The sequence below is a fragment of the Hyperolius riggenbachi genome, chromosome 9, assembly GCF_040937935.1.
Source record: "Hyperolius riggenbachi isolate aHypRig1 chromosome 9, aHypRig1.pri, whole genome shotgun sequence".
Taxonomy (NCBI): domain Eukaryota; kingdom Metazoa; phylum Chordata; class Amphibia; order Anura; family Hyperoliidae; genus Hyperolius; species Hyperolius riggenbachi.
Window position 1 is genome coordinate 42,702,429 of NC_090654.1, and position 13,211 is coordinate 42,715,639.

At 45.0% G+C, this 13,211-nt stretch overlaps 1 protein-coding gene across 1 annotated transcript in view; it reads left to right on the forward strand.

Annotated features, from left to right (window-relative positions):
* The first annotated feature begins 4,099 nt into the window (after positions 1–4,099).
* LOC137532273 (interleukin-17 receptor E-like) overlaps positions 4,100–13,211 on the forward strand; it is a 131,238-nt gene continuing 122,126 nt past the window's right edge. The window contains exon 1 of the mRNA XM_068252605.1: positions 4,100–4,512. Within this exon, the coding sequence (XP_068108706.1) occupies positions 4,366–4,512 (147 nt within the window). The 5' untranslated portion in view covers positions 4,100–4,365. The remainder of the gene's footprint in view (positions 4,513–13,211) is intronic.

A 13,211-nucleotide genomic window follows, 5' to 3' on the forward strand; every position in this document is an offset into this window, starting at 1 on the left:
AGTCGTTCGCCGCCGCTGCCTATCGCTCCCCGGCGATGACGTCAGGCCGACCTGGAGGCGCGAGTGGCGCTGTCAATCACCGCCACGTGGACCGGAGTGTATTGCGCAGGATTAGGCCCAGAAGCTGATTGAGAGCATGCCCAGTCGAATTGCAGAGGTCCTGAAAAAGAAGGGCCAACACTGCAAATACTGACTCTTTGCATAAATCTCATGTAATTGTCAATAAAATCCTTTGAAACGTATGAAGTGCTGATAATTATGTTTCAGTACATCATATAAACAACCGATACAAAGATCTAAAAGTAGTTTAGCAGAAAACTTTGTGAAAACTCATATTTTTGACAGTCTCAAAACTTTTGGCCAGGACTGTAATGACATGACTGTTAAAATAAATATTGAATTTTTGAATAAATGATTATTATTTATATAGCGCCAACATCTTCTGCATCGCTGTACAGAGTACATTGTCTTGTCACTTAACTTACCTCAGAGGGGCTCATAATCTAATCCCTACCATAGTCATATGTCTATGTATGTATCATGTAGTGTATGTATTGAAGTCTAGGGACAATTTAGGGGGAAGTTAATTTACTTATCTGTTTGTTTTTGGGATGTGGGAGGAAACAGGAGTGCCCAGAGAAAACCTGCACAGACACAGGGAGAACATAAACTCCATGCAAATAGCGCCCTGGCTGGGATTCAAACCAGGGACCCAGCTCTGCAAGGCGAGAGTGCTAACCACTATGCCGCAGTGCTGCCCTGTAAGCAATGCAAATTGATGGAAAAATAAGACATGCCCTAAAAATCAGCCCTATCACATGTTTTGGAGCCAAAAATTAATATAAGACTGTCATTTTCGGAGAAATGCAGTATTTTACTCACTCCCTCACCAGGGCAGTTTCTAGGCTAAATTGCACCTAGGACAAGGGTGTCAAAATTGCGCCCCCCAGTATAGCCAGCTATAGGTCCCCCCATTATAGGTAGCCAGGCATAGTTGCCCCCAGTATAGGTTAGCTAGGTAAATGCCTCCAGTATAGGGTAGCCCATATAGTTGCCACCAGGATAGGTTAGATAGGTAGGTGCCCCCAGTATAGGTTAGATAAGTAGGTGCCCGCAGTATAGGTTAGATAGGTAGGTGCCTCCAGCATAGGCACAGCGGTGGGGGGAGCGGGTATAGTAGTTATAATTAACCTTATAGTAGTTATAATTGATCCAGAGGAAGGCGAAAAAACCCTTACAAGGCATGGTCCAATTAGCCCCTAAAGGGAAAAATTCCTTCCCGACTCCAGATGGCAATCAGATAAAATCCCTGGATCAACATCATTAGGCATTACCTAGTAATTGTAGCCATGGATGTCTTTCAACGCAAGGAAAGCATCTAAGTCCCCTTTAAATGCAGGTATAGAGTTTGCCATAACGACTTCCTGTGGCAATGCATTCCACATCTTAATCACTCTTACTGTAAAGAATCCTTTCCTATATAAATGGCTAAAACGTTTTTCCTCCATGCGCAGATCATGTCCTCTAGTCCTTAGAGAAGGCCTAGGGACAAAAAGCTCATCCGCCAAGCTATTATATTGCCCTCTGATGTATTTATACATGTTAATTAGATCCCCTCTAAGGCGTCTTTTCTCTAGACTAAATAAACCCAGTTTATCTAACCTTTCTTGATAAGTGAGACCTTCCATCCCACGTATCAATTTTGTTGCTCGTCTCTGCACCTGCTCTAAAACTGCAATATCTTTTTTGTAATGTGGTGCCCAGAACTGAATTCCATATTCCAGATGTGGCCTTACTAGAGAGTTAAACAGGGGGCAATATTATGCTAGCATCTCGAGTTTTTATTTCCCTTGTAATGCATCCCAAAATTTTGTTAGCTTTAGCTACAGCTACTTGGCATTGAGTACGATTATTTAACTTGTTGTCAATGAGTACTCCTAAGTCCTTCTCCAAGTTTGATGTCCCCAACTGTATCCCATTTATTTTGTATGGTGCTAGACCATTAGTACGTCCAAAATGCATGACTTTACATTTGTCAACATTGAATTTCATCTGTCATGTATGTGCCCATATAGCCATCCTATCCAGATCCTGTTGCAATATGACACTATCTTCCTGAGAGTTGATGATTCTGCACAATTTTGTATCATCTGCAAAAATAGCAACATTGCTCACTACTACATCTACTAGGTCATTAATAAATAAATTGAAGAGCACTGGACCCAGAACAGACCCCTGTGGGACCCCACTGCTAACAGTCTCCCATTTTGAGTACGATCCATTACCCACAACTCTTTGTTTTCTGTCCATTAGCCAGTTCCCTATCCATGCACACAGACTCTTCCCTAGTCCTTGCATCCTCAACTTTTGCACCAGACTTTTGTGGGGAACAGTGTCGAAGGCTTTTGCAAAGTCCAAGTATATCACATCTACAGCATTCCCAATATCCATATTAGCATTCACTACCTCATAAAAGCTGAGCATGTTAGTCAAACAGGACCTGTCTTTAGTAAACCCATGTTGATGCTGAGAAATAAGATTATTTTCTACTATGAAGTCATGTATAGTATCCCTTATGAACCCCTCAAATGGTTTGCATACAACTGATGTTAAGCTTACAGGTTTATAATTTCCTGGATCTGATTTTTTGCCCTTCTTAAATAATGGGAAAACGTGGGCTGTACGCCAATCCACTGGGACTCTGCCAGTTGCAAGAGAGTCACAAAAGATAAGATAAAGGGGTTTATCTATAACTGAACTTAATTCCCTTAGGAGCCGAGGATGCATGCCATCCGGGCCAGGTGCCTTGTCTATTTTTAATTTATTTAGTCTTGCCTTCACTTCTTCCTGCGTTAAGTATTTAATATTACAGTTAGAAGATTGAGACTCTTCCGCCTCTGTAGTTTGCAACAGTGCTGTTTCTTTTATGAAGACAGAAGCAAAGAAAGCATTTAATAACTCTGCCTTACCTTGGTCATCCACCATTAAGTTCCAACCCTCATCTCATCCTTTAGGAGTCCTATACAGTCAACCTTTCTTTTTTTAGAGTTAATGTACTTGTAAAACTTTTTTGGGTTAGATTTGATATCCTTAGCGATTTGTTTTTCAGCTTCAATCTTTGCCTGCCTAATTTCTTTTTTACAATTTTTATTGCACTCCTTATAATTGCTTAGTGCAGCCTCGGTCCCCTCCTGTTTTAAGACCTTATAGGCATTCTTTTTCCTCTTCATTTTATCTTTAACCTTTCTATTCATCCATAGAGGCCTTTTTTTATTCCTAGATATTTTGTTTCCATATGGGATATACATACTACAATATTGATTGAGTATAAGTTTAAAAGCTTGCCATTTCCCTTCAGTGTCTTCCCCTTGTAGTACATTATCCCAGTTCACCAAACTTAGTGCCTGCCTAATTTGATTGAACGTTGCTTTTCTAAAATTCATAGTTTTAGTGGTCCCGCTGCCCCGTGGCCTATCAGTCACCAGATCAAACGTTATCATGTTGTGATCACTATTTCCCAAATGTTCTTGAACCTGCACATTTGATACATTATCTGGTCTATTAGAAATGATTAGATACATTATCTGGTCTATTAGAAATGATCAGATCCAGTAACGCATTCCCCCTAGTTGGTTCAGTTACCATTTGAGTCAAGTAATTGTCCTGTAGTGCTGCCAGAAATCTGCTGCTTTTACCAGAATGGGTAGCCTCAATACTCCAGTCAATGTCTGGAAAGTTGAAGTCTCCCATAATTATAACCTCATTTTTACTTGCAGCTTTTTCAATCTGCTGTAGTAATCGCAGTTCTGCAGCTTCATTAATAAGAATCAAGATTGTATCGTTAGTGGGCACCTCAGCAGCGCCAGTGGGATCTCCAGTGATCAGAAGAGGAGCCCTTTCCCCTCTGAGCTGAATGAGATCCTCCCAGCGTGTGTGTGTATCAAGTGGCTGGCGACAGCCGTCACAAGCAGGTAAGAGTCATCACTGGGTGAGGCTGAACATTAGCAGGAAATCCACTGCTAGACGCCCACAGCCTGAGTAGCTAGACACCGAGAAGCCTGGGTGGTGGGTGGGATCCAGTGAGCGAGGAGGAGCTGCAGCAGAGAGGACTGTGATGTAACTAAACAAACCTGAAACAGAAAAAAACCAAACTAGTGAGTAGAAAAGGGGGTGGTGGTGACAAGGGATGGGACAACACAAGTGACAAGGGAAAAATGTGGCCAGGCCGGATCTAGCCAGGCATCTCTGTGAAGCGAGCTGCAGGCAGGACACTGGTACAGGTAATGTCTCCTGCAGCATGGAGCTGGATGTATACCTGCAGGTGGGATACAGTAACTCCATCATGAACTGACATCCTGAGAATCCATGGGGAGCCCGGGATCTGAGAGAAGGCTCCGAACTCTGCTCCACCTCACCTCGCACCTACTACTCCTGCTAATTCCAGCCCGGGGTCAGAGGTTCACCACAACGGAGAACGTTTCGCAATCGCCAAACCGCATCCACTCCAGCTATGTAAGAAACTTTTCATTTATCTTTTTGTAATGGATATGAGGGAAAGTGAGGGAGGGAAGAGTGATAGGAAACTCTACTACTATTATTTTAATTCCACATCTACTGGAATAAGTGGCTTCTGAACAAGAATGTTGCAGGATTAGTTTGATTAGAGCAAACCTGAAGTGGAAAATAAAACTTATGATATAATGAATTGTATGTGTAGTACAGATAACGAATAGAACATTAGTAACAAAGAAAAGACTCTCATATTTTTATTTTCAGTCATACAGCTTTATTTCTAACGTTGCATCATTCTGTTATATTTGCAGTTTAGAAACCCCACTCTGGCCCATATGCAATTCACTTTTTCACCTAAGTTTTCTCTGAGGAGATAATATTTCATCCTCTGTTTAAAATACCCTTTCAACACTCTGCAATTGGATAAATACCAAAAAGTAGGTGAAAAAGTATTGTCATCATTATTCTGAGTATTTTCTTGCTAACTGGTGGTTTAAAAGGCATTTAATTGATAAGGTTTGAAAATAGGAGAAAACTCAAGAGAAAACGCTGATTGCATATGGGTCTCTATCTTTTAAGCTATAAAACAGAGCAGAAATAATGACCCTTTGAATTTTCCTGCAGTAAAACCTCATCTCAAGACGTCTCTCACTGTTTCTTGGCTGTTTAAGTGTCTCAAAAAACTGGACAGTATTCCACCCAGTGGGTCGAAAGGGCTCAAAGAAGCTCTTTTGCATTGGCGTTATTTTTAACGCTTTCTGTACTGAAAAACAACATGAGACTTTTTTTCTTTGCTACGAACGTTCTATTTTTTAGCTGTGCTGTGCACAATTCATTATAGCATAAGTTTATTTTCGCTTGAGGTTTTCTTCAATGACATAAGCTCTCAGGTAAGGAATATATTACTTTTCTGAATCTGATTCACGCTGTATAAAATTCAACTCCCACTAATTCCTGTTCATATACGGGATATTACAAAAATGACATAAAAAATGTAATGTGAGCGTTACTCATTTGTCATTTCCCTACTGCTGTCAGGGGTAGATATGTGGCCAAAAATCGGAGTTTCTATTTGTTTTACCTCTCTACTATAGGTTAAGGCTCAGTTTCCACTTGCGATGGTCTGTTTGTCTCAGAGTGGACCAGTTCAGCCTGCTTTCTCGCTGCCTTTGCATCCAGGGCAGATACGTTTCCACCATAGGTCTCTATGAGTCAGGACTTTGCCTTTAACGACCGCCTAACATCGATTGGCTTTGGGAGGGTGGCAGTCCTAGGACTGCATAGCGTCAATCCTGGGGTGGGATTTTGCAGGAGATCACACGATGATGTGCTCATGTCCACTTGAATGACGTAGCTCTGCTCCGTCTGTTAGACGGCAAACCACCGTCTATTTACATTGTACAGCGCTGCGATCCACGGCAGCGTGTACTGGGGACAGCCGTGTCACTCTGCTGTCCCCTGGGGAGGCTTGAGAGCGATCGGCTCTCATAGGCTGATGCCTTTAACAGCTGATCACGGTGATTAGCTGGTGGGTGATTGACCCCCCCAATTCCATACGTCTCCACTACAGCACTCCAGTTCCAGGTTTCTCCCCTAGAGAACCCCAACTCCATGTGTATCCACCACAGCACCCCAATTCCGTGTGCTTCCCCTACAGCACCCCAATTCCATATGTATCAACAGCCCCCCAATTCCATGTGCCTCTCTTACAGCCCCGCAATTCCATGTGCCTCTACTACAGCCCCCTAATTCCATGTGCCTCTCTTACAGCCCCGCAATTCCATGTGCCTCTACTACAGCCCCCCAATTCCATGTGCCTCTACTACAGCCCCCCAATTCCATGTGCCTCTACTACAGCCCCCCAATTCCATGTGCCTCTACTACAGCCCCCCAATTCAATGTGCCTCCACTACTGCACCCCAATTCTATGTGCCACCACTACTGCACCCCAATTCTGTGTGCCTCCTACAGCACCCCAAATCCATGTACCTCCACTACAGCACTCCAATTTCATGTACGTCCCCTAGAGCCCCTCTATTCCATGTGCCTCCACTACAGCCCCCCAATTCTATGTGCCTCCATTATAGCACTCTAATTTTATCAAATCACACTCCCTACAAATCTACCAGCTGATCACATGCTCCTCTGTGATCTTTCCTACACATGATCAACCCTGGATATGAACCAGGAGAGGGCCGTAAATAGTCATCACCCAATTGTGGAATACAGGAAGCCAGGCCAGGCTTGTTGGACCAGTTATGGTCTCTGAAGCAGTTCCTAAGTTATTCCAGCCTTGTTTGATAACTTTAAACAAGTAGTAATTTGCACAGCCAGTTGTATTTGTGGAAAAACATGAGAGTAACCAAGCAGCTCAGGGTGACCCAAACTACTAGGAATGTATAGGGGCATAAAAGGGACCAAAAAGCCATCCTACTAAAAAAAGCAAAGCTTGGTGTATTTGCCAGAAGGAAATATGCAATAATTCAGCTATAAGGGCTGGTGCACACCGAGCGGCTTTTTCAGTGTTTCTGCGGATACGCTTGGTCAATGTATCTCAATGGGGTGGTTCACACCAGAGCGGGAGGCGTTTTGCAGAAACGCATACTCCCGGGGTGAGGCATTTTTTGGATTGTGGATGCGTTTCTGCCTCAATGTTAAGTATAGGAAAACCGCAAACCGCTCTGAAAAACGGCAGTTCTCAGAGCGGTTTTGCAGGCGTTATTGTTACAGAAGCTGTTCAGTAACAGCTTTACTGTAACAATATCTGAAATCTACTACACCAAAAACGCTTCACAAAACCGCAAAACGCTAGCTGAAACGCTACAGAAAAATAACAAAAAGCGTTTCAAAATCTGCTAGCATTTTGCGGATCTGCTAGCGGGTTTTGGTGTGCACCAGGCCTGAGTGAACATTTGTGGTTACCCACAATTAACTACTACTGAATATGCAAATGATCCCTTTTCACCCTTGGTAAGCCAAGCAAGCATCCAGAACCGCTGGTGTATAGCAAGTCTATAGCTTTAAATTTTACACAGCCATATCAAACCCACATGTAGACAGCCTGTTTTGGACTTTTGGTCCTCATCAGTACATGGCAGGGATTGATATGGCTGTATGGGATAGGGCTTGGACCAGTACAACAGAGTAACCAAGCAGCTCAGGGTGACCCAAACTACTAGGAATGTATAGGGGGATAAAAGGGACCAAAAAGCCCTCCTACTAAAAAAAAATAAAAAAATAAAAAAAAAAATAAGCAAAGCTTGGTGTATTTGCCTTCTTAAAACAGAAAAAAATCGGCAATAATTCAGCTATAAGTGAAAAACATGGCAATTTACCCTAAACAGTTATGTCCTGTACACAAGCCTGACTAAGGGCTGGTTCACACGGACACTTTGCGGGCGTTAAAACGTTGCGTTTTGGGTAACGGGTGAAAGCATCGTTTTTAGGGGTCTACTGCTATCCCATGCAAGTGAATGGGAGTGTTTGGTAGGAGGTTTTGTAGGCTTTTATGAAAGCCTGAAAGTAGATCCCAGCATCTCGTCTCAAAAGCAACCTGCAGCTTACAGAAGTTGTTTGCTGTTGCAGGTGTTGTCTGAGGGCTCGTTTCCACTATAGCGAATCTGCATGCGGTGTCCGCATGCGGATTCGCATAGGCAATGCAAGTGGATGGGGCTGTTTACACGTGGGCGGCTGCGGGAGCGTTTTTCTGTGCGGCAGAAATCTGCACGGCAGAGCCGGCAGATTTCGCGTACGAGGGGAATGCACGCGAATCGCCGCTAATGCTTTTAATAGGGAAACCGCATGCGGGTGGAGCATGCGGTTTTTACCGCAAAGTCGCATGCAATTTCGCATAGGTATAATGTTAATTTACACAGGCAGTGACATGGTTAAATTAGCAGAGCCGGGACAAGGTCCTGTAGCACCCAAGGCTGACACACCAAAGTGCGCCCCTCCATCCCTCCCACATTGATTGCTATTAGACTAAGAGGCACCCCAGGGCCCCCAACACCGTAATCTCTAATTATCTGTCTTGCAGTCACTGCCATGTATCCCCTTTTCTTATTTCTCTCTGCTTCAAACACAATAGGGGAATGATAGCTGAGTAAGTTGTGTGCCCCCTCCTACACTGCGCCCTGAGGCTGGAGCCTCTCTTGCCTCTGCCCACAGGGACACTTTTCTGCCTGCAGGTAAACTTTAAGGAATTGTGCTGCAATCCTTTACGTCATGTATGACATTGGATCTCATTTTAGGATTTCCAAATATTTCTGAAACACGTGAAAACAACGGTTATGAACTGATCTGTGCTGTAGTCGCGTTATAAAGTAGATAGTGAGTTGGGAAGAAACTACAAAACATGTACTTTTTAATGTAGGTGGGAAAAATCCCAAGATGGTGGTGTAGTGGATAGCAGTCTCGCCCCCCCCCCCCTCCTGAAACTGGCTTTAGACATTAGCTAGAGACATAAAGCCTCATACACACGGTACAATTTACCATCAGATTGACTGGTGATCTAATAAGAAATTGCATCTTGTGTAGTCATCCAAATTGTTTTCAATCCATTTCTGATCGATTTTGCATTAAGTACCCAAAATTGATCAGAATCCGATCGGACCAGTCAGACGTTATCAAATAGATCCGTCGATCTGATGGAAAATTGTACCGTGTGTACCCAGCTAAAGACTATGACTATGTCTATGATAGGATTAGATTGTCAGCTCCTCTGAGGCCAGTCAGTGACTTGACTTTTTACTCTGTAAAGTGCTGCAGAAGATGTCAGTGCTATATAAATACATACCGTAATAATATGGTAGGACATTAGTTATGACTATGGTAGGATTAGATTGTGAGCTCCCCAGGACAGTCAGTGACATGACTATGTACTCTGTAAAGTGCTGCAGAAGATGTTAGTGCTATATAAATACATACTGTATCTGGGGCCAGAGAGGGAGGGAGGAATATCGCTGCGGAGGGGGAGCCCCCCCCCCCCCCCCCCCACTCAGCCACACAGAGCGGCGGCAATTGGCCCCAGATAGGCCAATTTTCTGACACTCAAATTTAGGGTGTAAAATGAAGGGGGGGGGGGGTCAGCAAATTCATGGGTGGGGACCTGCAGCTGTGTTTTTGCTTCGGCTTGCATCCTCTTATGTCATGTGACCACGGTGAGCCTGGAGCTCTAGTGGCCAGTTCAGAAGTTGCACATGCTAAAGCACGCACATGCTAAAGCACGAAGTTGCACATGCTAAAGCACGCTCCAACATGCACTCTGCGCCTGCAGGCGCACTTTGTATGGGTGGGTGACGGCAGGTCGACGAAACAGCGGGTTATAGCTTTCAGCCTATTTATTAGGCCAAAACCATATGCCCGAAAAGGGGTGTGGGGGTCTATGTGCTCTGTAAATTGCCACCGAAGATGTCCAAAGACATAACAACAAAAGATGTTTAGGTGATACTTTTAACCACTTAAGGACCAGGGGATTTTTGTATGATCTGTGCTGCGCGGGCTCTTCCCCCCCCCCTTTTTTCCCCACTAGGGGGATGTCCTGCTGGGGGGGTCTGATTGCCACCGCTCTGCGTGGCCGAGTGGGGGGGGGGCTCCCCCTCCGCAGCGATATTCTTCCCTCCCTCTCCTTCCCCCCCCTCTCGCTCTGGGCGGCACAGGACGGCGATCCGTCCTGTACCGCCTCTCATAGGCTTTATCCCCAGCCAATCAGAGGCTGGGGATCGCTGATCTCCTTTGAGATGTAAACACAGGGGATTTCTTCCCCGCGTGTTTACAATTAGCCTGCGAGCCACGATCCGAGGCCCGCAGGCTGTTCACGGAGACACCCTCCGTGAACTGACATGGAGCGGCCATTTCCATGGAAACACCACTTCGACCTGCCGACGCCTATCGGCGTTAGGCAGTCGTTAAGTGGTTAATGACTAACTACAAGATTTCTCTGCAAACTTTCGAAACTTTAAAGGGAATCTGAAGTGAAAATAAACTTATGATATAATGATTTGTATGTGTAGTACAGCTAAGAAATAAAACATTAGCAGCAGAGATATGTGTTTAATATTGTTTCCAGTACAGGAAGAGTTAAGAAACTCCAGTTGTGATCTATGCAAAAGAGCTTATCTGAGCTCCACGACTATCAAAGTTGTAGAGAGCTCAGTCTGAAGCTTATTATCTCAAGCATCTGTTACTGTAATTTTTTTTCTTCTGTAAAGTGAAGTTCAAAAGTTCATTAGCCTGCTCTGCGACATAATTTAGAATGCTGAGTGTGGTGTGTAAATTGCAATTAGAGAATGATGCAATATTGTAAAAAAAAACGATAAAACTGAAAATAAAAATATGAGCCTATTTTCTTTGCTACTGATCTATTAATTATCCGTGCTACACAACCAATTCATTATATCGTCATTTTTTTTTTTTGCTTCATTGTCACATTAAGTTTCTTCTTCAGGCATGTTACAAAACTGGATCAGAACCATCATGTAGAAGAAACTTAAACTTTCGAAAGCTTGCAGAGAAATCTTATAATTAGTCATTAGAAGTATAACAACTTTTGTTGTTATGTCATCGGATTCTCTCCATGACCGGACCAAACGCAACAGAAGATGTTGGTGTTGTATAGATGATGCATAGCTAGGACAGATGGCTCAGGTGGGGACACAACAATGGCCAAAGCAGCTGCTATGGGGTCCGGGAGCAGGTAGGTCCCTGTCTTGCCTGGATTGGGGGTAAATAACCGATGCAGTCCATGCAGCATTGTATGTGATCGCGCATTGCCATGTCACAGGGAAAAGAGATGAAGTCATGACCTATGTGTAGTATGGGGGCCGATGATTGTCACAAGTCATCTTTATGAATAGCTTGCAGGAACATTTTTGTGTGAAAGATGCAAGTATTTCCTTCTGCATCACCCATGTCAGGCACACAGAGAGATGGCTCCTCCCTTTTACGAGGGACAGGAAAAACAAGAGTCATACCCTGTCCTTTTACCTTGGTGTTCAGATTCACAGTGACGCCACTTCTCCAAAATCCATGCTTGAAAATAGCCCTGGAAAAGTATATTTTAATTAACCTCCTTAGCGGTAACCCCGAGTAAGGCTCGTGGCGGAAATACACAGCTCAGAGCGGTAACCTTGAGCCTGACTTGGGGTAGTTGCCGGGAGGTGTGCAAAGCCTGCGTGCAGCGGGCGTTTGTAACTCACCTCCCTCAGGATCCAGACGCTGGCAGCCATTCTTCTTTCAGGCCCTCGGAGGCTCTTGATGCCTTTCCTCAGATCGCTGTCTGTTGTCACTGAGGTGTAACCGCACATTACAAAACAAGCTCCCAAGCTAGGCTGAGTCTTTGAGAAACTGTATCCAGTATAATTTGGCCTTCTCAAAAGGAAAGAGGTATTTGCAATTATTCATCTTTATGTGAGCAAGAAGGATCTCCTATCTCCTATACATCACTGATGAACAGAGCAGGATCATCCACCAGGCAACCAAGGCAGGTGCCTGTGGCCTAGTGGGTGTCAAGGGGCTCACCTTCCACACTCTCTGACCTCTCTTCACTTCAGCTCGCCAAAAGGACCTCAAAGGTGCACCAAATTTGCTACCTTGCCTAGGGCCTCATTACATCTTAAAGAGACTCTGTAACATTAAAAAGATCCCCTGGGGGGTACTCACCTCGGGTGGGGGAAGCCTCCGGATCCTAATGAGGCTTCCCACGCCGTCCTCTGTCCCACGGGGGTCTCGCCGCAGCCCTCCGAACAGCCGGCGACTGTGCCGACTGTCAGTTCAATATTTACCTTTGCTGGCTCCAGCGGGGGCGCTGTGGCGACTTTCTGCACGGAAATAGACGGAAATACCCGATCTCCGTCGGGTCCGCTCTACTGCGCAGGCGCCGGAAACTTGCGCCTGCGCAGTAGAGCAGACCCGACGGTGATCGGGTATTTCCGCCTACTTCGGCGCCGAGAGGCATCAGAGCGCCTGCGCAGGAGCCAGGAAGGTAAATATTGCGTCACAGCTGTACGGAGGGCTACAGCGAGACCCCCGAGGGACGCAGGACGGCGTGGGAAGCCTCATTAGGATCCTGAGGCTTCCCCCACCCGAGGTGAGTACCCCCCAGGGGCCGTTTTGTCGTTACAGTTCCTCTTTAATCCATCTCTGCTGCTGAATATGCAAAATGCCAGATTTACCTCCAGAACCGCCGTTGCGCAGTGTGCCTATAGGCCGTACTATATTTACAGAGCCATACTGATCCAGCCTGCCTACAGCTGAGTTGTTTGTCCTCATCAGTGCAAGGCATGTAGTCATGTGACCCTATGATGTAGAGGTTCAACAATCGAGTGTCACAGATTACCCAGTTAGTTCCTGGTCACCCAGAACCACTAGGATATTGTAAGGAAAAATTACAGATACTGTCTGTTTTAAAGCACACCTGAACCTGTGCAAAAAAGTTGATTTTTACTTACCTGGGTCTTCTTCCAGCCTTCTGTAGTCTTTGAGGCCCCTCTGTGTCTTCTGGGTCCCCATTACTGCTGTTGCCCCTCATGAAAATCTCATAACCGGCTGGGTTGCAACTAAGACGCATGCGTGGTTGCGAGTCTGAGAAACATGCATGCGCAAAAGGCTCTGGGTGACGGGGAGGTACTCGGACTGGACCACCAGGGTTGACTGTAAACTTTTTGCCGCCTGAGGCAAACTTGTGTGGATGCCCCCCCCCC